Consider the following 23,518-nt stretch of genomic DNA (forward strand, 5'->3'; position numbering starts at 1 on the left):
GGATGCCCCACCAAGTGAAAGCAAACTGTGGCTTGCACACTGCTGCCAAAGGGATAGAGAAAAACGCTTTAGAGATATCATTTGTGACATACCACTTGGCTGCCTTTGATTCAAGTTCATATTGAAGTTCAAGCATGTCCAGCACTGCAGCAAGGAGATCTTGGCCAAACTCAATCAGAAAAAGAAGGCCTACATAGGCTGGAAGCAAAGACATGAAGCCTGGGAGGGATAGAGACATTGTCCATGCAGCCAGGAAACAGGTTAGGAAAGCTAAAGTCCAATTAGAATTAAATTTGGACAAGAACAGCAAGAGCAACAGGAAAGGTTTCTATAGGCATATTGGTGATAAAAGGAAGACAGTGTCACATCTGCCTGGCAAGATCATGGAGCAGATCCTCCTGGAAAATATGTTAAGGCACATGGAAAAAAGTGGTAATTGGTGACAGCCAACATGGCTTCACTGTGGGCAGATCACGCCTGACAAATCTGGTGGCCTTCTACAATGGGGTTACCGCATTGGCAGATAAGAGCAACTGACATCATGTACCCCAGAGGGACTGGCTGGCTTGAGAGGTGGGCCCAAGTTAACACCATGAAGTTCAACAAGGCCAAGTGCAAGGTCCTGCATCTGGGTCGAGGCAACCTCAAACATGAATACAGGCTGGGTGATGAGTGGGTTGAAAACAGCCCTGTCAAAACAGGCTTAGGGGTGTTGGTTGATGAGAAGCTCAACAGTAGTCAGCAGTGTACGCTTGCAGACCAGAAAGCCAACTGTATCCTAGGCTGCATCAAAAGCAACATGGCCAGCAGGATGAGGGAGGTGACTCTCCCCATCTACTCTGCTCTTGTGAGACTACACCTGGAGTACTGCATGCAGCTCTTAAGAGAGCACAAGAAAGACACGGACCTGTTAGAATGAGCCCAGAGAGTGCCATGAGGATGATCAGAGGGCTGGAGCAGCTCTGCTATGAAGACAAGCTGAAGGAGTTAGGGCCTTCCATTACCTAAAGGGGGCCTACAAAAAAAAAGCAGGGACTCTGTCAGGGCATGTATTGACAGGACAAGGAGTTACGGTTTTAAACTGAAAGAGGGAAGACTTAGGTTAGACATTGGGAAGAAATTCTTTACTCAGAGGGTGGTGAGGCACTGGAACAGGTTGCCCAGAGAAGTTTTGAATAACCCATCCCTGGAAGCATTTAAGGCCAGGTTGGATGGGGCTTTAAGCAACCTGGTCTAGTGGAAGGTGTCCCAGGCCATGGCAGGCAGTTGAAATTAGATGATCTTTAAAGACCCTTCCAAACCTAGACATTCTGTGATTCTATGAAACAAAACCTGACTTCCACATTTTCCACAAAACACCTAAAAAAAGAGAAGTCAATTCTACAAGCTGTTGTTGAAGCTCCGTACTTAAATTAAAAATGACCGTAGTTATTTTTTTCCAGAGAAAAGAAATTCTATGTAACTTTCAGAAATCTATCCCATATCCTTAGTCCAAGGAGAGGTATGGGAGCTAAGCAATTTGTTGGACAAATTATACTTAAAAGACTGCAGTATTTTTATGAAATACCAGAGCATCCCCTCCACAGTGGGGAAACTGGTTAAACTTCTCTCAGTCTCATGTTCAAGTACCACTAGGTGTTGAATACCTAATATTCAGGTATATACCGTTATTCAGGTGTAAATAAACAAGAGGCTGAAGGTGTTTAAGCCTTTTTAAGAAGTGGACAACAACAACAAATATACAATTGTCTACTGTGCATCAGAACGTTGCAGCATGAAACAGTGCAAAGTTAAGCTAAACCAACATTCAGATAATTTGCCTTTACTATTTTAAACCATAATGTTTGGAGCTCAAAAAAAGAAACTGAAAATCAATATGGAAGAAGAAATAGCATATGCCAGGCATTACCAAGATTTCTTAAGAGGTGTTTGACTCAAATGTAAAAAAATAAAAAACACAGCACAAGTTGAATTGATTATTCTTTAAAGATAGATTAAGGACAGGGAATGGGGGAGCAAGAAGAGAAGACTGAGAAAGGGTATAGGTTGTTTTGAATTAAAATCACTGTAAGTTACAAAATCAAAGGTGACTCATCATCAGAGGACCAAGAGGCACCAGACAGTGTACAAAATACATGCTAACTGTCACTAGAGAAGGAGTAAAAAAGTAAATATTAAAATCTCGAGCTCTTACAAGGAAGGGCAAAAAAGCAGAAAGGATTTCAGTAGAGCCCTCAAAATAAGCATCTGCTGTCATCTCAAATCCAAAGGCTACCTTAGACATTAAAAAAATATTTTTCACATTACTTCTTGCATCTAACATCTAATTTCAATATTAGCTCTCCTGATAAATTTCACAGAACATCTTTTGTTTTGCAAAACAAACACCTTGTCTGGGGAAATGGAACTTGACAGTTCTGACTACCTCTGCTTAAGTACAGTCTTGCTAGACCAAAGAAATGTTAATACTAACTTAACAACTGGCAGCTATCTAAGTATTGGTAATTGTGAGCTCTTAATTATATTGTGAAAACATCATGACACCAAGCCAGCGTATCAGTTTCACCAAATGTAATAACCTTAAATGATTATGAAAAATAAACACTTAAAATGAACAGCAGAGATAGGAATTATTATTTAATGACATCCCAAATTAATATCCAATAAAGAAAACACATTGTAAAAAGAAAGGTGAAAAAAATGATTAACAGTTGCAAGAAAAAACACACACAAATTTGGGGAACCAATAAAATATCAATTGTCAGTAGCATTCAGGACAGCAAGATTTCAGGCTTGTATAAATTCATACTCAGTCATGAACACATCCACCTTTGGATACTGCTAGTAAATAAAAGCAGCAAAAATGCAGAAATAGTCAGCAGATCCTTTTGATCTGTACCTGAAAAAAATAACAGCTGCATTTAATCTTATATAATAGTAAGGAAGGAAAAAAGTGTTTGTATTTTTAATCAAAGAAGCTCTGTGGCAACACTTTGAACAACTGCCAAAGATTTCACATAGCTTAAACTTAGTCTTAAACTAGTCAAAGAGAAACTTGCTTTTGATCCGTGAGAAAATAACACACTGATTAATTTGGAGCTCAGTCAACAGAGGTGTAGCGACTATTATCATTGACACTTGTCATGTTAAACTTCAGAAAAAGGCCTCAAGCAAACAAGCTTGTTGTCCTAAGTACATTACAAACGTATCTTCACTGATACAGTGCATCTGAAATTACGTGAAAGAAATTTCACTTGGTATGACATGGCACCTTGATTAAAAAAAATCTGCACTGGAAGAAGCTATTAAGGGACTGTTTAAACGCATTAAACATTCTCAAAATGCATTAGTACAAGAAGACAAATGTACTATGCAAGGTTCTGCCATGCTCATCAAAAGCACACTCATGCACCACCATATAGTAATATTATCAATTATCGGGATGATTGAAAGATTTTGTTCATATAATTTACAAAGGATATGAAACTCGGTGCTTCAGTGCATAGCAAACCCATAATCTTAGAGTATGCAATTAAGTCTTTGAGTTGCCATTAGATATTTTGTTACAAGGCTTAATGTAAAGAGCTCCAGGAAGAACTTCTACAGCTTCTGTGTACCCGCATTCAACTACCTTTTTTTAACCTTTATTATAGATTCACAATATTCGTATCCTTAAAAGCCACTAACAAATTTCACCAGAAATACTAAGCTCATGAACCAGAAACTCTAAAAGCACAAAATGTAAGATGCTTCACAGGCACCAGACTGTTCCACATCTTTCTGCAACTTCTACAGGATGTGCTCCAGGTTCGTTAGTCCAGACTAAACTCAGCTGACGACATATGCTGCTTTAGTTTAGAGAACAGCTTTTAACTGTGCCCTCTACAAGATTCTTAAGATATGAATCGCAAGACCAAAGACAATCTTTTCTTAGCTTGGATCCAGGAAAGCGATGACATAAGAGTTAATATTACACTGCTCACCATTGCATTTTTCCCCTCTTCCTCCTTTAGGAACTGAGAGAACAGAGTAAATAATAAGAATCTGAAGCCTAATATAAGGCAGAGCTAATCATACCCTAGCCGCCTATAACTGGAAATAGGCAATCCCATTTTCAGCTAATCCTCTGAGGAACTCACCTGTACTGCTCATACACAAAGTACATGAGGGATTGGTGAAGTGTATGGGTATATACCTGTATCAACTTGGAGTACTGCTACTGGACAAGCTTTTTCTGAAGTGTCCCAGAACCTGCACGCTGCATGAACAACAATCCCAAGCAGCTCTCTGTAATGTGCACTAGGTCTTTCCTTCCCTTTCACTCCTCATGACATGTCATGGTTCTATATCTTGTTACGGGGCTGACCCAAACAGAGTGGCTAGAAGCTACTTCCTGATCAGTAAACCATACCCCCAGGTAACTCAGGTCAACTCTGTTTCTTCATCCTTGAATACACAGTGAACACGCTCCTCTGCATTGTAATACACCTGACCACACCGCAGATGTGGCTCCTCCTGCTGGTACCAGAGCTCTTCATTGAACTCTGGGAAGAAGAAGGCAATTTCTCTGCTGGCTGATGCTGGTGAATCTGTTAGAATAGAGGAAAAAGATGAGAGATGATAGTCTTGCACCTCAAAGATGCACTACGTTTCAAAGGAAAGGGCAGAAGCTGAGGATGTAAAGAAAAGTGCCAGGCTTGGTTGTAACAGCATAGGTGCAGGTGGAATCTGCAGAAGAGATAAAATCATGAACTTTGACACCACAAACAGAAAGTAAGCAAAGGCAGCCAGAACACCTTCATTCACTCCTCACTGATCTCTAGTCCCTGCCCAGCACTCAGCCAAGAAAGCCTACCTGAGCCATGAGTGGTATTCCTGGTGTCAGTGAGGCCATAAGCTCCTCGGATGGAGTCTGGGACACTGTTTCGGGCTCGGAATACTTTGGTGGGTCCCATCAGGGTTCTCCAGAGGGTGATAGCATTCTCATGGGCCAAGATATAAGCCCACATAGGGCCACTACGAAAAGGACAAGGAAAGAGCAGAAACAGGTAAGGTTACAACAGGGTATAACTTCCTCATTCTTATAAATATGACAAGCTCCAAGAAGCAAATTAGCGCAACTACAACGCAGTGCTCTCTGAGAAGAGATACAGATCTACTACGACACTAGAAAATAAGACCATGGTTTGGAAATATAGCATGCATGTGACCTCCTCCTAGGTGATGACAACCAAAAACAGCCGGGATGCCGTTCCTGCAGGGTCGATCCCTGCTACCTGCCCACCCCTCAGCCCATAGCTTTCACCCTCAGCGCATCACAAGCACCGTCTCCTGCCGAGATGCATCCCACGCCGAGGCGGACCCCTCCGGATGCTCGGGCAAGACAAGGGTCCGCCTGCCACGCGAAGCAAGCTCCCTCCTCGCGCCCCGCGCTGCCCGCCCGCAGACGCGGCCGGTACCTGGCCATGAACTCCACCAGCCGCTGGTAGAAGAACCGCCCTGCGGGAGAAAGGCGCCTGGAGTCACGCGGCCCGGCCCGGCCCGGCCCGGCCCAGCGGCCAGGCCCGCCCGCCCCGGAGCCGCGGGCCACCCGCGGGCCGCCTACCCGCGTGCTCCCGGTAGAAGCGGCGGCTCTCCTCCCGCCCGCAGCGCAGCTCCTTGGCGCGCACGACGAGGAACCGGTTGCTGAGGATGATCTCGTGCACGGCCTGGAAGGCAGGCAGAGGCGCGGCGGCTGGGCGGGCGGCGCGGACCGCCGGCCCGGCGCGGGCGGCCCGGCCCCCCCGGCCCTCACCTCCAGCACCAGCGGGTGGGCCACGGCGTCCGGCTTCAGCAGCGCCAGCGTCAGCTGCAGCGGCCTCCCGCAGCGCCCCGCCACCGCCATCGCGCCGCCGCTGCCGGCCGCGCGACCACCTGACGGCTGACGCGCGGCGGGGCGGCGCCGGGCGGCGGGGCGGCGCCGGGCGGCGGGGCGGCGCCGGGCGGCGGGGCGGCGCCGGGCGGCGGGGCGGCGCCGGGCGGCGGGGCGGCGCCGGGCGGCGGGGCGGCGCCGGGCGGCGGGGCGGCGCCGGGCGGCGGGGCGGCGCCGGGCGGCGGGGCGGCGCCGGGCGGCGGGGCGGCGCCGGGCGGCGGGGCGGCGCCGGGCGGCGGGGCGGCGCCGGGCGGCGGGGCGGCGCCGGGCGGCGGGGCGGCGCCGGGCGGCGGGGCGGCGCCGGGCGGCGGGGCGGCGCCGGGCGGCGGGGCGGCGCCGGGCGGCGGGGCGGCGCGTGTCGCGTAGCAGCGGGGACGCGGGGGCGGCGCCATGGCGGAGGCGGCGGCGGAGCAGGCCCGGGAGGAGGCCGCGGCCGGCGCCGAGGAGGCCGTGAAGATCATCTGCTTGGGCGACAGCGCCGTGGGCAAGTCCAAGTGTGTGGCCGCGCCGGTCCCCGCCGCCCGGCCGGGCCTCGCGGAAGGCGAGGGGGCGCCCGGGGGCCGCGGCCTCACCCTCCGCCGTTCTCTTTCCGCAGGCTGCTGGAGAGGTTCCTGCTCGACGGATTGTATCCACGCGCCGCGCCGCCCGGACCCCTCAGTTCCCGCTCGTGCCGCCGGGGCCGCCCCCTCAGCCGGCCGGGCGGTGGGGCGCGGCAGAGCGGGCGGCGGTGGGGGGGCGGCGGGCGGCGGGCCCGGCCCGGGGGGCTGCGGCGGGCCCGGCCCGGGGGGCTGCGGCGGGCCCGGCCCGGGGGGGCTGCGGCGGGCCCGGCCCGGGGGGGCTGCGGCGGGCCCGGCCCGGGGGGGCTGCGGCGGGCCCGGCCCGGGGGGGCTGCGGCGGGCCCGGCCCGGGGAGCGCACGCCGGCCCGGCGCCGGCAGTCGCTGCGGGTGAGGGGACGTGCGCCTCCGTCGGCTCCTTAACGCGGTCGCAGCCGCCCCCAGCAGCTCTCCACCTTCGCCCTGACGCTGTACAAGCACCGCGCTCGCGTGGACGGGAAGCCGGTCCTGGTGGGTAAGTGCGGAGTGCCCTGGCCGGAGTTCCGGGGGCCCCGGGGACGGGGCGGTGCCGGCTCCGTGGAGGGAGGGTGACGCCGACGGTGCCGCTGGCATACGCAGCAGTATAGAGACCCCAAAATACGGCGGGGGAGGTACTTGCAATGGGCAAAGAGATGCCAAATGTCGATTTGTAGTAGTCAGGGAAATGGGAGAACGAAAGAATCAGAATCACAGAACTGCGGTGGTTTCACACCGATAAACAGGTAAGCTCCACTGTGCGCCTCTGTCACTCCCCCTTCTGATAGAAGTCCCTTCAAAGCTAAACCAGTTTGTGATTCTGTGTAATAGGTTTACATGGCAAGGTTTTGGTAGCTGGGGCGGGGGGGAAGGGATGGGACGCGCAGGGGTGGCTTCTGTGGGAAGAGCTGAGCAGCTGCCCCATGTTAGATAAGAGCCTGTTTCAGCTGGCTCCAAAAGGGACCCGCTGCTGGCCAGAGCTGAGCCAATGAGCAATGCTAGTTGTGCCTCTGGGAGAGCAGATTTAAGAAAGGAAAAAAACTGCTGTGCTACAGCAGCTGGGAGAGAGGAGTGAGAAAAAGTGAGAGAAACAGCCTTGCAGACACCAAGGTCAGTGAAGGAGGGGAAGAGGTGCTCCAGGTGCTGGGGCTGAAGATCCCTGGAAGCTCATGGAGGACCATGGTGGAGCAGGCTGTCCCCCTGCAGCCTATGGTGTACCACAGCAGAGCAGATCTCCATGGTGGAGCAGACTCTAGGCTGGAACTGCAGCCTTCAGAGAAGAGCCCCCATTGGAGCAGGAGGCTTGGTGGGAGCTGCTGCCCATGGTACAGACCCATACTGGACCAGTTCTTGAAGAACGGCAGTCTGTGGGAAGCCTAGGATCAGTTCAGGAAGAACTGCATCCCATGGGAGGGACCCCATGCTGGGGGGCAGGGGAGGACAGTGAAGACGAAGGAATGGCAGAGATGAAGTGTTACGGACTGAATGCATCCACCACTCCCTGTTCCCCTGCACAGCTCAGGCAGAAGATGTAGAAGAGGGTGGATGGTGGGGGAAGGTGTTTTTAATTTGGTTTTAGTTCTCACTGCTGTAATTTGGTAGCAGTAGGCAATAAAGTTACATTAATCTTCCCATGGTGAGTCTGTTTTGCCCATGATGGTAATTGGTGAGTGAACTCCTTGTCCTTATCTGAACCCATAAGACTTTTTTCATCACATTTTCTCCCCTTGTTCTTTTGAGGAAGGGGAGTGAGAGAGTGGCATGGTAGAGCTTAGCTGTCCGTCAGTATGAAAGCACTGCAGTTCTGTACTGCTGCCTGTGTCACTACAATTTCTGCATTTTCAGAAACCACAGCTCTGGAAGGGACTGTGAGATGTCATCTAGCACATCTCTATACAGGGGAAATTCTTTACTTAATGACAGTCTTCACGGATACTTACCTATTTCATTTAGTCAAAGACTTCTAATGATAAAGACTGCTTAGGCCATCTATTCCAATATATGTGTCCTTACTGCTAGAAAGTTTCTTGACACTCAGTGTGAATCTTCTCTATCCAAGGTAAACCAGTTATTTCCTATGTTTCCTGGGCACGGCACTGAAAGTTTTTTCCCCTTTCTGCTTGCATCAGTTTTCCACATGTTTGAGTGTTGTAGCTTTTCCCTTTATTTCTTCTCTCTTTTAGGCTAAATAACTTCAGTTTATTCTGCCTTTTTCACAGGATGGATCTCTGGTGATTCTTGATGCTTCCTCTGAATTCTGTTCAGTTGGTTCATGATTGAAATACGCTTTACAAAATTAGGGACGATCCTTTATCAGAGACTTGCTGGTGTATATTATTGCTTTGAGTTAGGAAATGCTGCAATGCTTAAACAACTAGTATCTGTAGTGTAAGAAAGCACAAGGTCTCATTTTGCTGTTTGAGTTTGGCCAGAATCTCCATGTACATCCATTTTTGCCTGATTTCCTCTTTGTTGGAATGCATTGCTTCTGAGCTTGGAGGAGGTGATCATTGAATATTAACCAGCTTTCTTGGGCTCCTCTTCTTTCCAGGGCTTTGTCCCATAGTACTCTACCAAGCAGATCCCTGAAAAGGGCAAAGTCTGTTCTCACAAAGTCCAGGGTAGCAAGTTTGCTGTGCTCCCTCCTTGCTGCTCTCTGGATCCAAAACTTCACCATTTCATGGTCACTGCAGCCAAGCCTGCCCTTGAGTTTCACATTCTCCACCAGCCCCTCCTTGTTGGTGAGAATGAAGTCTGGCAATGCACCTCTCCTCATGGGCTCTTTTATCACTTGGAGAAGGAAGTTGTCATCAGTGCATTCCAGGAACCTCCTGGATTGCCTATGCCCTGCTGTGCTGTCCCTCCAACAGATAATGTGGCGGTTGAAGTCCCCCATGAGAACCAGGGCTTGTGAAAGTGAGGCTGCTTCTATCTGTCTATAGAGGACCTCATCTGCTTGATCTTCCTGATCAGGTGGCCTGTAGCAGACTCCCACTATAATGTCACCTGTCCCTGCCCTCCCTGTAATCCTGACCCATAAGCTCTCAGCTCCTCATTCATCCCCAGGCAGAGCTCCATGCACTCCAGCTTCTGATTGACATGGAGGGTGATGCCTCCCCCTCGCCTCCCCTGCCTGTCCTTCCTGAAGAGCCTGTATCCTTCCATTAACACTCCAGTCATGGGAGCCATCCCATGGTCTCCGTAAAGCCAATGAAGTCATAGCCCTGAAGGTGTGTGTACATCTCTAACTCCTCTTGTTTATTCCAATACCACGTGCGTTAGCACAGAAACATTAAATTTGAGCCCCTAATGAAGCTGCCTTACTGGCTGGAACACCTTTGTGTTGCTCTTCAGGTGCTCTCCTGCTGACCCATGACCTTTCTTCAGGCTCTGGGCATCTATTGCTGACACTGGCATCAAACTGGGAGGAACAGGATCGATTGAGGTTCCCCTCCTCCAGCAACTCTAGTTTAAAGCCCTCTTCACCAGCTTGGCAAGCCTGTGACCGAAGATGTTCTTCCCCTTCTCTGACAGGTGGACCCCATCAGACGAGGTTTCTGAAAGCGAGTCCCATGGTCTAGGTAGCTGAACCCCTGTCTGTGGCACTAGTCCTGTAACCATCTGTTGATTTGCCAAATTTGAGTGGCCCTTTCAATCCCCTTCCCTTTGACCAGCAGGACTGATGAAGAAACTACCTGCGCTCCTGAGTTCCTTACTGCTGCTCCCAGGGCTCTGTAATCCCTCTTGATACTCCTCAGACTGCTCCTGGCTGCATCGCTGGTGACCACATGAAACAGCAACAGCTGATAATAGTCCTTAGGCTGTACAAGGCTTGTCAGTATCCTGGTAACATCCCTGGTATGAGCCCCCCTGGTAAGCATCAGACCTTCCTCAAGAGTAAATCAGGTCAACAGATGGGCACCTCTGTGCCCCTCAGAAGAGATTTGCCTACTACTATCACCTGTCACCTTTTCTTAGTTGGACGAGTTGTTACACAGGGAGCAGACTGTGTTGTCTTACTCTGCTCCACCATCCCTGCAATAGGTCTTTCCTTCTCAGCCTGCAGAGGGGTGAAGTAGTTTTGTAAGGGCATCTGAGGCTTTGGGGGAAGACTCTTCCTCCTGTTGATCCTTGTTGCTGCCAGCTTCCACCCTCCAGTGTCATTGGTCTCACTCCCTTCAGTGAGTGACAGTGAGGGAGTTTTGGGCTGTTTGGCTGTGCGCTGTGATTCCCCTGCAGATCGTGCTAGGATCCAGCTATCCAACTCCTCCTCAGCCTCCCTGATGCTACGCAGCCTTCTCACTGCCTCCTGCAGCTCAGCCACCTGGTACTGGAGGTCCTCCTACCTTCTGCAGGCAGTTCTGCCGCTTGTCCCTGCCCCAAGGGAAAGATCCAGGCACTTCAAGCAGTCGGGAGTCTGTGCTGCAGCCTCGCCTTTCAGTAGCTCCGTCTTGGTGGAAGCATCATCCACGGCTGGGGCAGACAGCACAGACCACGCAGCCAGACCCACGGCCTTTGCCCTGAGACAAGTGCCCACCATTCTGCCTTGAGGATCAGGTAGGGTGAGCACCCCTGATCTGTGCAGATGGGCAGGGAAAGGAGCCTGACTGCAGGGTTAAGGTGTTCTCAACGCCTCCCACTCAGCCAGTGGAATGGCCTTCCCTCATGGGGCGCCGTCCTGCGCCAACTGCCACGCTGTGCTCCTGAGGGGCTGCTTATGTGGGGGTGTGCTGGGCCGCCCACGCCTCGGCAGCTGCTCTCACCCCAGCTGCTGGCCCCTGGCAGGTCTCTGTACTCCCCTGGGGCTTCCCTGGCTCAGGAAACGCCCTTGTGTGATGTGTACAGAACATGCCTGCCCGGAGCTGATCGCCTTGGCAGTAGGTCATGGTCACTTGGTGTTTGTTCCTTGTAAGTGAGGATTCTGGAATGGCACATTGAAAGAGTCAAGCAATTTTAGAAGCTAAGCAAAACTTCCCAGAATGAATGCAAATGTAGTCTGATGAATACTTGCCTATAATTTGGGCAGTTTAAGAAGTCACGGTCCAGAAAGTCAGATACAGTATCCAGTCAGAAACTAACCTGTATTTCAATACCAAGTAGACACAAAGGGAAGTGGCATAATAGTCTTTATGGAGACTGGGGTGCTTCAGTCTAGCTGACAGCATAACTACATCTAGTGGTTCTTACTTGAAGCTGCATAAATTTGTACAACATATAAGACACAAATTTTAGCCCATAAATCCAGCAAGAGGAGGGGGGAAAATCTCTACTTGAGGCACACAAACAGAAAATGGCATTAAAATATTGATGACTGTTCAGGTATGCTTCATGATACCTAGTATACAAGGTACTTAATGAATTGGGACCCGTCTGTCTCAGGCTAACTTCATAATCTTAGAAGCAGTTGTGCCCTTGGAAGGAGCAGATTCAGACTGTCTGGGAGAGTCAGTGGAACCTTTCATTTAGCAGGCACCTGGCTAACACAGATTAACACAGACGTAAGAAATCAAGCTGTCTCAAGACATTTGGATATTGTTTTTTATTGTCATCTCTAGTGACAAAGTACCATACATTGTTACTACTCTTTTCACCTTTGACTAGCTTTATCTTACTGTTCTTATCTGATGACTTCTCTTTTGCTAGAATGTTTATACCACTGTTGTAGCTAACAAAAGATCCTAGTTTTGCATGATTTCTTGGTACTGGAATGTTTCAGGTTAGTGAGGTGAAACCTAATGTGTGACCCTGAGTAGATGGGCAGGTCTTTGCATCCTGGGTTTCAGTGATAAGGAAAACAGAACTTAGGGCATTGTATCATCCTCAGCTTGTTTTTTGTTTGTTTGTTTGTTTGTTTTTCTGTCTTATAGATTTCTGGGACACAGCTGGACAAGAGAGGTTCCAGAGCATGCATGCATCCTATTACCATAAAGCTCATGCTTGTATCATGGTAAGGGCAGTGTCCCAGCTGTGATCTGGTGGAATTTTGGCTGATGGGGTTCCAGTTGACACTTGGCCTGTATGTTACTTTTTCCAATTATACTGTCCTATATTTCTTGTCTCTTCCAGTTGTTTTAAAAAACTTTCCTACATTGTTTCCTATTCTCTCACCAGATAAAGCCACTGTAGTTGGGTATGTTTACCTTTCTTGTATCTTTCCAGATAGCACTAATACTGTATGCCCTGGGTTTTCTTTACTCTAAATTTCCTTTCTTTCATCACTGTGTTTCCAATAATGTGGTATGTACAACTAAATGCATTTCTTTAGAAGCAGTCCTGTCAGGTGATGTGAGGGAAATGGCACTCTCTTCTTGCTCTGCAATGTGACTTTTGAATTATGTAGTACAAAACAGTTTTAACATGTTCTGCAGAGGTACTACATAAGATGTTCTTCTCTGGTCTTCTGCCTTTACTATTTTCACATACTTTGAGCTTCCCATTTTTCTAGCTCAAATGAGCTTTGTTTTCTGACTCCTAACCCACTTAGGTCCCTTGGTCTGTATTAGTACTCTAACTTTTCACTATATCTCATCACTTGTGAGCATCAGTCAACTTTACTGATATTTTAATGTAATTGTTATATTAGAGAAGCCTCACATCTGACCCTATTGACTTAGCAGAACAGGTCTTTCCCAGTGATATGTCATGGGTGATAAAGTGCTTGTCATTGAATGAAATAAGCATGTAAATGAAAATGGGGGACTGTTGCCTGCATCATGCAAAGAAGGGGGCTGGCTACATATTTCAAGGCTTGCTGGATGTTCTCCATATTCTCTTTCATGATTTCTAACAAAGGCCGGTTTCCCATGTTTATGTCCTCCTGGGAAAATTATGGATGCTGTACATATGTTTGGTGCGGTAGTTTTATCAGGAGCTGTCCTACCATTGAACCCATGATATAGCTGGTTCTTTTTTGGAAGGTGTTTGATGTGCAGCGAAAAGTCACCTACAAGAACCTGAGTAGCTGGTACAAGGAGCTGAGAGAATTCCGCCCAGAGATCCCTTGCGTTGTGGTAGCCAATAAAATTGATGGTGAGTATATCTTCTTCTTTTAGCCTCCCAGAACTGTGAAGTTATTCTCTTCTTACCTATTTGTGAAAGAATGTCATTCATCTGTTGGGTCCAGATAAGTTCTTGAATATTAGTCCCTCAGGGGGCTGTGTTTTACCAAATAAATAGCTGGGTCCTCTAGTGGCCTTTCACGGTGTCTTATAGGCTCTTGTCCTTGTTTTATTAGCAATTAAAATACAAATTTAATCAATTTAAAATTTATTCAAGCGATGTCCTTCCAATTCTGTCCTTGCCATGCTGCCCATTTCATCCAGCAAGTATACAAAAGCTGGAGCAGTACTTAGTCAAAAATTACAGGATGTCTTGGTGGAAAAGGAGCATAATCTATTCTGCGGCTTCCCCTGATGCACTCGGTAAATGCCTTTGCATTGCTAATTCAGTGTGCAGGTTTCCATGGGACTCTTCCATGCCACAGTATCTAAATATACCTGCTGGAAAACTTGTTCACCTTCCACTGCAGATGACTGAATGATTGCCTCCTCTTAGGAATGCTAGCTAGGCTTTCATAACTGCTGTTATTTAGGTTGTGATCTGTCTTCCGCATTCCATGAGAGTGCATAATGCATCAGCATCAGCTTTCTGCTCAGCATCTAAGAGAGAAGACATACCCACAGGTCCACAGTCTCCTGCTCTATTGGTTTTCTGTCAAGTACCATGTCAGACACGGGCATCCTTGCTGACATTCATAGTGGAAAGTCATCACAGCTATGAATAGGTGTCTCCATCTGAATAAGGTGTCTGGGCTCCCACTGCAGTTTGTGGAAGTTCATTTGATTCAGTGGTGTGGTTTAGGCTATGATGATCTTACCTAATAAAAGCCTTTCCTACAGGATGTGTCAAGTCAACCTTGAATCCACTGATTGCATGGACTGTACAGGAAGCCCAGACAAATGAACTTGCTGTTGACAGTCATATTATAGATACTACTTCTGTGTAGATGAATCCTGCTCCTAGTGTTCTATGTGAGAGTGGACACTGCTTCAAGAAAGTCTTCTCCCTTACCTTTGCTGTATTCCACCAGGACAAGGAAATGATCACTCTTAACACAGACTCAGCCTGTGAAATGGTGGAGCCAGCTTCCTGCAAGGAGGTAGAGAGTGGCTGCCTGGGCAGTGCTCACTGGCAGGTGTTTGGTCTGAACTACTTCAGCTGTTGCTTCTGTGAGAGAGGCGAGATTGTCTGGAGTCATCCTCCTTCTGTGCATACAAGCTGTCTGTTAGTCAAAACTTTGAGCTGTTACTGCTGTGTCAGCATGTTCTATAACTATGAAGTAAATTTATTCCAAAACTGAAAGCCTCTGGCCTACTGATGTTGGAGTAGCTGGACCTAATTGCCCGCTAAGTAAAAAAAAATATAACAGTTGAGTCATTTGTACACTTGTACAAAATGTACATTTGTCATTTGTGATTTTTGTCTTTGATTCACAGTAATATAGGTTACATGGCATAAGGGCAGTGAGCAAGTACGGTTAAAACACCCAAACTGGAAGGAGGGGCGTGGTTTGTGCTGTCAATGGTATCCAGGTCATGTGGACACACAGCAAAATCACAGGGATGTACCTAGAAAATATTCATAGTTGCTGCAAAGTGATTGAACTGATATGTTCTGAGCTGCAAAACATTATGCATTTATAGCACATCAGAATCTATCTATAATGCAGTCAAACACCGTGGATAAAGCAACAAGAACTCTTTCCTTTTTTTGTCTTCTTGCCAATTGTCTGCTGATGCTGTTGCTTTTAAAACCCTCTAGCTTTTGTGGATTCACCTGACCTTGTACGGCAGAGACCAGGCCATGACAGCTAAATCAGACTCTGGTCTCCATCTGTTCCATCATCCCTGTGTATGTTGACATTCTGCCTACAGTGATGCTTTACTGACCATTTTTGCTTTTTTTCCTCCAGCGGATATGAAGGTGACCCAGAAAAATTTCAACTTTGCACGGAAATTCAGTTTACCCTTTTACTTTGTGTCTGCTGCAGATGGCACTAATGTAGTGAAGGTAAAACACAGCTGTTTGGCTCAATGTCTGTGAGAACTCTGTACAGTCCAAGGACATGGACACTGCTGTAGGCACAGAGAGTAGAAAATGGGCTGGTACTTCTGCGTGGCTACTCATGACAGTCATGTTAACTAGAGGTAGTTGTAGAGTGGTTTTTTGTTTGTTTGTTTTTCCTTGGGATGTGGGTACAGTTTCCACATATTAAAGAAACCCAGTGCCCTTTGCTTTGAGTGACAAGTGTTCTTCTCATCAGCTCTTCAATGATGCTATCAAACTGGCCGTTGCTTATAAACAGAATTCAGGAGATTTCATGGATGAGGTCATGCAAGAACTGGAGGTAAGAAAGGCCCTACTTCCTGCACTCCTTCCTCTCTTAAATGATTATTAGCTCTGCCCTTTTCCGCCTCAGTAAAAGCAGAGCTTGTACTGAAGGATGAAACTTTGCAGGAAGGAGAGATATGCCTTATGCTGGTGACACCACTAGGTTTGTGTGCTGTTCATATCTAGGTTGGAAGGGGTGAGGTAGCGACCCTCTGAAGAGCTCATGTTGCCCTAGCCTGAGCTTGAAAGAATCACAGCAGAATGTAGCTGTCATGATTTTCAGCATTTCCTTGTCCTACTTCTTTCCAGAGCTTTGACCTTGAGAAGAAGAGTGAGAATTCGTCGGATAAGGAGGAGAGCTTTCCTGAAGAGAAGCCCCCATCTGCCTAAGGACCAGACCCTGAGTCTATCATGTCTCTCTGCTCCAGTTGTCAGGGGCTAGTTAGAGCTGTCCTCCACAGAGGAAAGCAATTTTTCTCATGCCCTGAGAACTCTGGTGATGGGCAGCTGGGCCTTTCTCCTTCTTGTCAACGACCGTGACCTTCGTTGACTGGGCCCTAACCCTCTGCACATCAGTCAAGGAAAGGGTGAAGTATCCACACTGTTACTAGTTACCGCATGCTTCTTCAAGGCAAAGCTTGCTGGGAGAGCTAAGCCACTGCTGGACCTGCAGAGAAGGGTCCTGCTCAGATGCTTTAATAGTATCTACTGGAGAAAACAAACACTAAAGATTTTTTTTAAAGGTTTGAACTTGGGTTCTTCTTGCACTTTTGTTATAAGGCAGTCCAATTACTGTAGAGTTCAACTGCCAGCCCTCCCCATTCATTTCACAACCTAGCCAGTGCTGACTTTCAGTCCACCCCTGTTATCTCTGCTGCAGTTTCTTTGGGTTTCTCTTCCCCATTCTGTTATGGGGCAACTAGATCGGTAGACTTCTGGACATAGGAAATTTCTCCTTTCAGGTCCTCTAGTATTTAATCGGGTGGACTCTCACACCCAGAAGGCTTCTCCCATCCCAGGCTGATGGATGTGGCTGCTCCTGTTCCCATACATGATGTAGTGTGCATTCCAAAGAGCCGGGTACAAGAACACAGAGACATATACCATTAAAGCAGATGGCAAAACAGAATCACACAGTCACAGAATGGTGGAGGTTGGAAGGGACCTCTGAAGATCATCTAGTCCCAACACCTCTGCCGAACAGGATCACCTAGAGCACCTTGCGCAGGATGGCATCCAGGCAGGTTTTTGAATATCTCCAGAGAAGGAAACTTCACAACCTCTCTGGGCAACCTGTTGTAATGCTCTGTCACCCTCACAGTAAAGAAATGCCCTCTCGTATTCAGATGGAAAACAGATTAACACCGGTAGAACAATGTCCTTACCAGCACTCATGTAAACATAAGCACCACTTACATGATCGTGAACACAAACCAGTAACTCCAAAGTTATCAGGACTGGTGTTCAGTGGGGAAATATGCATGCAGCTTCACTCCATAAGCAGAGCAGATTTATATAGCCTTCAAATAATAGCATGGAAATTAAGTCCCTGTAATAGCTGTGGCTGGATGTCAAGCTCCTCAGCTATTCATTGAGGCAGGCTCTGGATCTTTCCTGATCTGAGTCTCCTGGTGCATGAGCTAGTCCACCTTTAAGTTCACAGGTGCATTGTGCGCGCGTGCGCACACACACACACACATCCCACCAGTAGCTGGCTCTGGGGATACTTATGTTGCCAGCTGCTGTCCCTGAGACCTCTGGGCCAGTACTATCTGCATTCCCTTGTCCTCTTGCACCCTCCTCCCTCAGCAGGCATGGCTTCAGCCTTTTCGGGTGACACTTTCTTTCCCCTTTGTGGCCTATGGTCTGCATATTTTGCAGGTGCCAAGTATGGAAATACTCGCACAGGAGACTGAATTGGGATGAGGCATGGTTAGCTGTGGAAATAGGCAGTTTTATTTCTTGAACTAAGTATATTTGAGTAAGTAAAACTAGAGGAGAGTGGGCAGGACAGAGCAGGCCTTTGGCACTGGGGCTGCCTTTGGATCACCAGATACTGCCCCTGAAGAAAATGGTTATAGTACACTGTAGCCTGCAACTAGATCATGTTCAGCTTGCTGCTCAAGCATTATTTCCCCTTATAACCTGCAGGAGTTCCTGCAACAAATTAAAGAATTCCACGAGTTTCTTGCGTGGAAATGCACATGATATAAATGGGCCTGATGATGGTGATGGTGTTGGCCTTGGCCTGTGAACAGTGGTTGAGACAAAGACTGGCTGTGGTGTTGAAGTAGCCTCTCCCGCTGGATGCAGTCCCATCTGTACCAGGATCCATTCGTAAAAGTGCTGAGTGGAGGCGTATACTCCAGGCCGACGCATTCTACCACAGCCTGTCCCCCAGCTGGTCACACCAACGAGCCAGAAGTAGTCAGCAGTGTTATCTTTGCACACGAGAGGACCACCGCTGTCACCCTGCAGTGGAGGAGAGAAGCCTAAGGTGTTACTAGGTGTCCGCTGTCAGCAGCAGAGCTGGCTCCTCTCTCCCAGCTCCTCCCAGAGCTGTATTCACAGCACAGAAAAGCTCTGCTTGGGTTCTGGAGCCTACAGTGGCTTTTCTGGGAGGAGGTCGTGGACATGGAAGGTAGGTCTCTCTCTCTCTCTCATGTCTCCTGTGCAACAATCCCAGCTGTGGGAAGAAGGGTGTTCCAGGAGTGGGTCTGCCGGGCACCAAGAACATTGCATGGGCTCTCTGGGCAGTCTTGGGGATATGGGACAAGGGGAGCCTTGGCAAGGACCTGCAGATGGGAAAGGGGAGGTGAGCTCCAGAAGTGGTGGGGACCCAGAGCTAGAAGGGTGGCTTGCATGTGCTGGTGTTCGTTTGGGCAGGTACGTCAGGGCTACCCACATGGCAGTGTGTTGACTTGTAGCATGCTCCTACCTGGCAGGTGTCGATGCCACCCTGCATATAACCAGCACACAAGTTGTGGGTCTTGATGGCCCCTCTATACCACCGGCTGCTGTTGCAGAGCTTGGTGTCAATGAGATGGACCATGGCCTCCTGCAGGACATCGGGAGATCGTCCAGCTGCGAGCAGATAGAGGAATTGGCACCCAGCAACTCATTGCTGGTTCTTTTCCCCCCTGCCTGGGTGAACCCCTTCCCCAACCCTTGGCTTTGTGTCTTGAAAGGCACTGTGCTTATGTTTCCCTTCTGTCTTGCTTTGGGAAATGGGTCTGGCCCACCTCTCTGTAGGCGTTCTTCCCCATGGCTTGACCCTGGGTTGTGCCTCTGCCATCAGGTAAGCCCAACCCGTCTCCCCAGCATGCTAAACTTTCACTCTGGACAGCAGTGTTTTTGGGAACTCACATCTTTCCTCTGTGGAACCCCAACCACTGATGTAGCAGGTTGACAGCTCTGACACTCTCAGCGAGGCATCAGGCACGCAGGCAAGTTGTATATAGTAGCTGCACTGGACAGGTTGGTCCAATTCCAGCAGTGCAACGTCGTACCCTGTTTTGATATTTCTATAGTATTCATGAATCACTAGCCGCTTAATATTGCGCACTTCAACCTCAGGGCCCAGCTGAGTCAACCGGTTGGCACCGATCACCACACGCCACATCGTGACATAACTGGAAGGAGATAGAGAAAGGGGTCAGACGGAGGCAGAGCCATGTGCTGTAGCAGCCCAGCAGTTCCCTGAACTCTGCTTTATGGAGGAAAAAGGAAAGCAGTGCTATGAGGGTTGTGATAGCCCTTGTATGCTTTGGGCACAAGGAACATTGATGTGGAGGCTGCTAGGAAGCTCGGCGTGAGCCGAGCCTTCTCACAAGCAGTCCCTCAGCTGGGTTTTGCAGTGCCCAGGCACCGGCCATATTGCAGGGAAACAGATGGGCCCTTACCTTGCATTATCGAAGCAGTGTGCTGCTGTGAGGACCCACTGTGGGCTGATGAGGGACCCTCCACATACATGCCCAACGCCTGAATACCAGGGATTCTGGATGCTGACGATCCAGGGCCAGGCCCCTGGCTGGGCATTCGTGCCACCCACGACGCGCATCATGCCGTAGTGATCGGCCATGGGCCGGAGCCCGCAGGTCCTGTAATCAGAAACTCTTTACTGCCTTGCTCGCCTTTCCTTTGCTCTGTTCACGCTGAAGGTGAGCCGCCTTCCCTCCCCATGAGGCACCGTGTGGACAGCGGGGCCCCTGGGTTGTCTCTGACCATGCCCATTTCTGCTTTAGCCCTGCAGATGAGTCGTGCCAGCAGCCCGGGTGCTGGTGAGGCATCAAGCTTCCCCCATGGGGTCTTGGAAGCTCTGGTGTGGCTACAGGGGACGAGGGGACGTCCTCCAGTGAACTCCATAAGGGTCCCCCCAGGCTCCCTCCCAAAGCCTCAGGCTACTCACACACAGTTTCCTGATGTGCCTTGCACAGGCCAGCACATGGCCAGCAACAGGAGGAGGGGCGGCACCTTCATCACTCCCCGTGGCAAGAGGCAGCTGCTCATGCCCTGGGCTTGTCACGACCAACGCAGCAGCTGATCGTGGTGTGGTGCCCGCGTTGCCCACGGAGCCCTCAGCGCCAACGCCGATGTCACAGAGCCCCTGGTTCCGGGTGCTGGGCACGGCTGTGCCGGTGCCACCTGGGTGGCTGCACGGGGGGGTTCCAGGCAGGAAAGGAGGCGGAAGCTGGGCTTGGGCTCCCCTGACAGACACCCCCTGAACGCTCTTCTGGTGGCACGAGCGTGTGCAGGCCACACGGCAGGCACAGCTCATGGCTCCAAGCACTGCCTGCTGACAGCTAGCAGGAGACACCAAAGCGTGATTTTGTAACCTGTGTGGGAAGTTCACTGCCACCCTGCTCTCTGCAGCTGCTTACCAGCAGGTTCTCCCCGAAGACACACACCAGAGCACATAGCTACTGTAGACAGTATGCATGTGTGAGCGCTGTGGAGCTAGGCTGGATACAGCTGGGGCAGATGAGCAGTGAGTCATGTGTAAGCTGAACAAGCCAAGCATACCAACGCAGGGTTAACCTTCCTACACAACTCATAGTGGAAATGCACAGCTTACACAGGCTATGTCAGCCATAGCAACATCCTGTAGCAGGATTCACGTTGTTGATCTTAATGAGTAATATTGTCATTCTTGGCCTAGTCTGGCAATATCAGTTGTGGAGTCTGGTATATGTGGCTAAACACACGTAGTTCTATTGATATTGCTGCTCTCAGCTCCACATTCTCCATGGCTTTGCTAAATACTGCATCAACCTCTTATCAGCCTGCTTCCTACTGCTGTATGGGTGAAACCCATCTCGTTTGCATGCTGGAATGCTGGGAAGTTATGGGAGAAAGGCTGGGGCCAGCCACTTGGACTGCAATTTTTCCAAGCAGGACTGGGTCCCCAGAAAGAAGAGAACAGTGACTTCACAGAATCACAGAATTGTAGGGGTTGGAAGGGACCTCAAGAGATCATCGGGTCCAACTCCCCTGCCAAAGCAGGTTCCCCAGGCAGGCGTCCAGACGGGCCTTGAATATCTCCAGAGAAGGAGATCCCACAACCTCCCTGGGCAGCCTGTTCCAGTGCTCTGTCACCCTCACCATGAAGAAGTTCTTTTGCATGTTGGTGCGGAAATTCCTGTGCTCCATTTTGTGGCCATTGCCCCTTGTCCTGTCCCCACAAACCACTGAGAAGAGGTTGGCCAAATCCCACTGTCTCCCACACCTCAGGTATTTATACACATTGATAAGATCCCCTCTCAGTCTTCTCTTCTCCAGGCTGAACAGGCCCAGGTCTCTCAGCCTTTCCTCAAAGGGGAGATGCTCCAGGCCCAGTACCATCTTTGTGGCCCTCCGCTGGCCTCTTTCCAGGAGTTCCCTGTCTTTTTTGTACCGGGGAGCCCAGAACTGGACACAGTACTCCAGGTGAGGCCTGGCCAGGGCGGAGTAGAGGGGGAGGATCACCTCCCTTGACCTGCTGGCCATGCTCCTTTTAATGCATGCCAGGATCCCGTTGGTCTTCTTGGCCACCAGGGCACACTGCTGGCTCATGGCCAACCTGTCGTCCACCAGGACCCCCAGGTCCTTCTCCACAGAGCTCCTCTCCAGCAGGTCAGCCTGTACTGATACATTCAGTAAGAACATAAGACTTGAAGAACAGCAGCTGTAAAGCTTGTGAGAGGTGGGGGAGTTTCCTACTGCTATCTGTGCTTGTGCAAATGGATGTAAAGGCAACCTAGTTCCTTGGATGTCAGAGAAGCACAAGATTCAGCCTCTGGTTGAAAGTGGAATAGCTGTTCTTAAGATCCTTGATGCTGAGCATGGCTTTATAGGCACCAGAACTGGGCTCCAAACAAACTGGACTCAAAACTGCTGTGTCTGAAAATTGACCTGATGGTGGTGCCTCAAATCTGCCTATAGTAGACAGAAGGCCTTAGAGAAGACGACTTGTTTTCTGTGGATACAAGGCCCAGGTACTTGTAATGCCATAAGGAATCACAGCTCCTTGGGACCCAGCAGTTGGAAACACCACGTGGGGCCAGCTACTGGGGGGATCACTGTGCACATGCATTTCACTTAGTTAACTTGAAGCTGGATTAGCTCATGAACAAGAGGAGACTCTTTCTGTCATTTGGATGCAGCCCACCTGATTGCAATCAGCTCCAGCATTCACAGACCTTACAGATGGACCAGGCCTACCAACTGCCAGCCACATCTCCACCTTCTGGAGTCATGAGGTGTTTGTTGTCATACAGACTTGTTTGAGCTGCATACCCTAAGCTGCTTCATAGAATCATAGAATATCCCAAGTTGGAAGGGACCCACAAGGATCATCGAGTCCAACTCCCGGCACCACACAGGTCTACTCAAAAATTCAGGCCATGTGACTAAGAGTATATTCCAAACGCTTCTTAAACTCCAACAGGCTTGGTGTCATGACTACGTCCCTGGGGAGCCTGTTCCAGTGTGTGACCAACCTCTCAGTGAAGAGCCTTTTCCAGATATCGAGCCTGAACCTCCCCTGTCACAGCTTGACACCATTTCCTTGGGTCCTATCACTGGTCCCTAAAGAGAATAGATCGGTGCCTGCCCCTCCACTCCCCCTCGTGAGGAAGCTGTAGATGACAGTGCAATGAGGTTTCCCCTCAGCCTCCTCTTTTACAGGCTGAACAGACCAAGTGACCTCAGCCGCTCCTCGTATGTCTTCCCCTCTAGGCCCTTCGCCATCTTTGCAGCCCTTCTATGGACACTCTCCAACAGTTTCACTTCCTTTTTGTACTGTGGTGCCCAAATCTGCCCACAGTACTCAAGGTGAGGCCACACCAGCGCAGAGTAGAGCAGGATAATCCCTTCCCTTGACCGACTAGCAATGCTGTGCTTGAGGCACCCCAGGATGCGGTTGGCCCTCCTGGCTGCCAGGGCGCACTGCTGGCTCATATTCAACTTGCTGTCAACCACAACCCCCAGATCCCCCCCTGCGGGGCTGCTCTCCAGCGTCTCGTCACCCAGTCTGTACGTATAACCAGGGCTGCCCCGTCCCAGGTGCAGGACCCGGCACATGCTCTTGTTAAACTTCATGCGGTTGGTGATTGCCCAGATCTCCAATCTGTCCGGATCTCTCTGCAAGGCCTTTTCACCCCCAACAGA

General features: G+C 49.7%; 3 protein-coding genes across 5 annotated transcripts; 1 reads left to right on the plus strand and 2 right to left on the minus strand.

The window, feature by feature from the left end:
* Positions 1–2,624: 2,624 nt before the first annotated feature.
* On the minus strand, positions 2,625–5,953 carry NME6 (NME/NM23 nucleoside diphosphate kinase 6). 2 transcript variants are annotated; one of them, XM_080596400.1, is made up of 6 exons: positions 5,795–5,953; positions 5,606–5,708; positions 5,460–5,499; positions 4,856–5,016; positions 4,412–4,589; positions 2,625–2,899 (listed from the first exon to the last, which is right to left on the minus strand). In XM_080596400.1, exons 1-5 carry the CDS (start codon positions 5,882–5,884, stop codon positions 4,423–4,425), a joined length of 561 nt encoding a protein of 186 aa, XP_080452526.1. In that variant the 5' UTR covers positions 5,885–5,953; the 3' UTR covers positions 2,625–2,899; positions 4,412–4,422. The 2 variants fall into 2 exon arrangements, with proteins under 2 accessions (XP_080452526.1, XP_080452525.1); XM_080596399.1 differs by having other exon boundaries at positions 2,625–4,589.
* A 283-nt stretch (positions 5,954–6,236) lies between these two features.
* Positions 6,237–16,621, plus strand: RABL2B (RAB, member of RAS oncogene family like 2B). Its single transcript, XM_080596601.1, has 8 exons — positions 6,237–6,405; positions 6,507–6,536; positions 6,901–6,980; positions 12,349–12,428; positions 13,399–13,510; positions 15,453–15,550; positions 15,804–15,887; positions 16,181–16,621. The coding sequence occupies exons 1-8, from the start codon at positions 6,302–6,304 to the stop codon at positions 16,259–16,261; spliced, it is 669 nt and encodes a 222-aa protein (XP_080452727.1). The 5' UTR covers positions 6,237–6,301; the 3' UTR covers positions 16,262–16,621.
* Positions 16,622–17,804: 1,183 nt separating this feature from the next.
* On the minus strand, positions 17,805–23,397 carry LOC308196866 (acrosin-like). 2 transcript variants are annotated; one of them, XM_080596580.1, is made up of 5 exons: positions 20,280–23,397; positions 19,774–19,971; positions 19,238–19,503; positions 18,810–18,955; positions 17,805–18,343 (listed from the first exon to the last, which is right to left on the minus strand). In XM_080596580.1, exons 1-5 carry the CDS (start codon positions 20,378–20,380, stop codon positions 17,993–17,995), a joined length of 1,062 nt encoding a protein of 353 aa, XP_080452706.1. In that variant the 5' UTR covers positions 20,381–23,397; the 3' UTR covers positions 17,805–17,992. The 2 variants fall into 2 exon arrangements, with proteins under 2 accessions (XP_080452706.1, XP_080452707.1); XM_080596581.1 differs by having other exon boundaries at positions 18,202–18,666.
* Between the last annotated feature and the right edge of the window lie 121 nt (positions 23,398–23,518).

The sequence above is a fragment of the Anser brachyrhynchus genome, assembly GCF_964034855.1.
Source record: "Anser brachyrhynchus genome assembly, chromosome: 1".
In the NCBI taxonomy this organism is placed as follows: Eukaryota; Metazoa; Chordata; class Aves; order Anseriformes; family Anatidae; genus Anser; species Anser brachyrhynchus.

What these genes read in the sequence shown, in the direction of transcription:
- NME6 (XM_080596400.1), bottom strand. Translation starts at nt 5,884, where the DNA reads ATGGCGGTGGCGGGGCGCTGCGGGAGGCCGCTGCAGCTGACGCTGGCG. An exon ending in CCCACCCGCTGGTGCTGGAG is followed by an intron (nt 5,709 to 5,794) that starts GTGAGGGCCGGG and finishes CCTGCCTTCCAG; the next exon opens with GCCGTGCACGAGATCATCCT. An exon ending in GAATACCACTCATGGCTCAG is followed by an intron (nt 4,590 to 4,855) that starts GTAGGCTTTCTT and finishes CTATTCTAACAG; the next exon opens with ATTCACCAGCATCAGCCAGC.
- RABL2B (XM_080596601.1), top strand. Translation starts at nt 6,302, where the DNA reads ATGGCGGAGGCGGCGGCGGAGCAGGCCCGGGAGGAGGCCGCGGCCGGC. An exon ending in GGTAGCCAATAAAATTGATG is followed by an intron (nt 13,511 to 15,452) that starts GTGAGTATATCT and finishes TTTTTCCTCCAG; the next exon opens with CGGATATGAAGGTGACCCAG. An exon ending in AGGTCATGCAAGAACTGGAG is followed by an intron (nt 15,888 to 16,180) that starts GTAAGAAAGGCC and finishes ACTTCTTTCCAG; the next exon opens with AGCTTTGACCTTGAGAAGAA.
- LOC308196866 (XM_080596580.1), bottom strand. Translation starts at nt 20,380, where the DNA reads ATGAGCAGCTGCCTCTTGCCACGGGGAGTGATGAAGGTGCCGCCCCTC. An exon ending in GGCACATCAGGAAACTGTGT is followed by an intron (nt 19,972 to 20,279) that starts GTGAGTAGCCTG and finishes TTCTGATTACAG; the next exon opens with GACCTGCGGGCTCCGGCCCA. An exon ending in GTGGCATCGACACCTGCCAG is followed by an intron (nt 18,344 to 18,809) that starts GTAGGAGCATGC and finishes CCTCCACTGCAG; the next exon opens with GGTGACAGCGGTGGTCCTCT.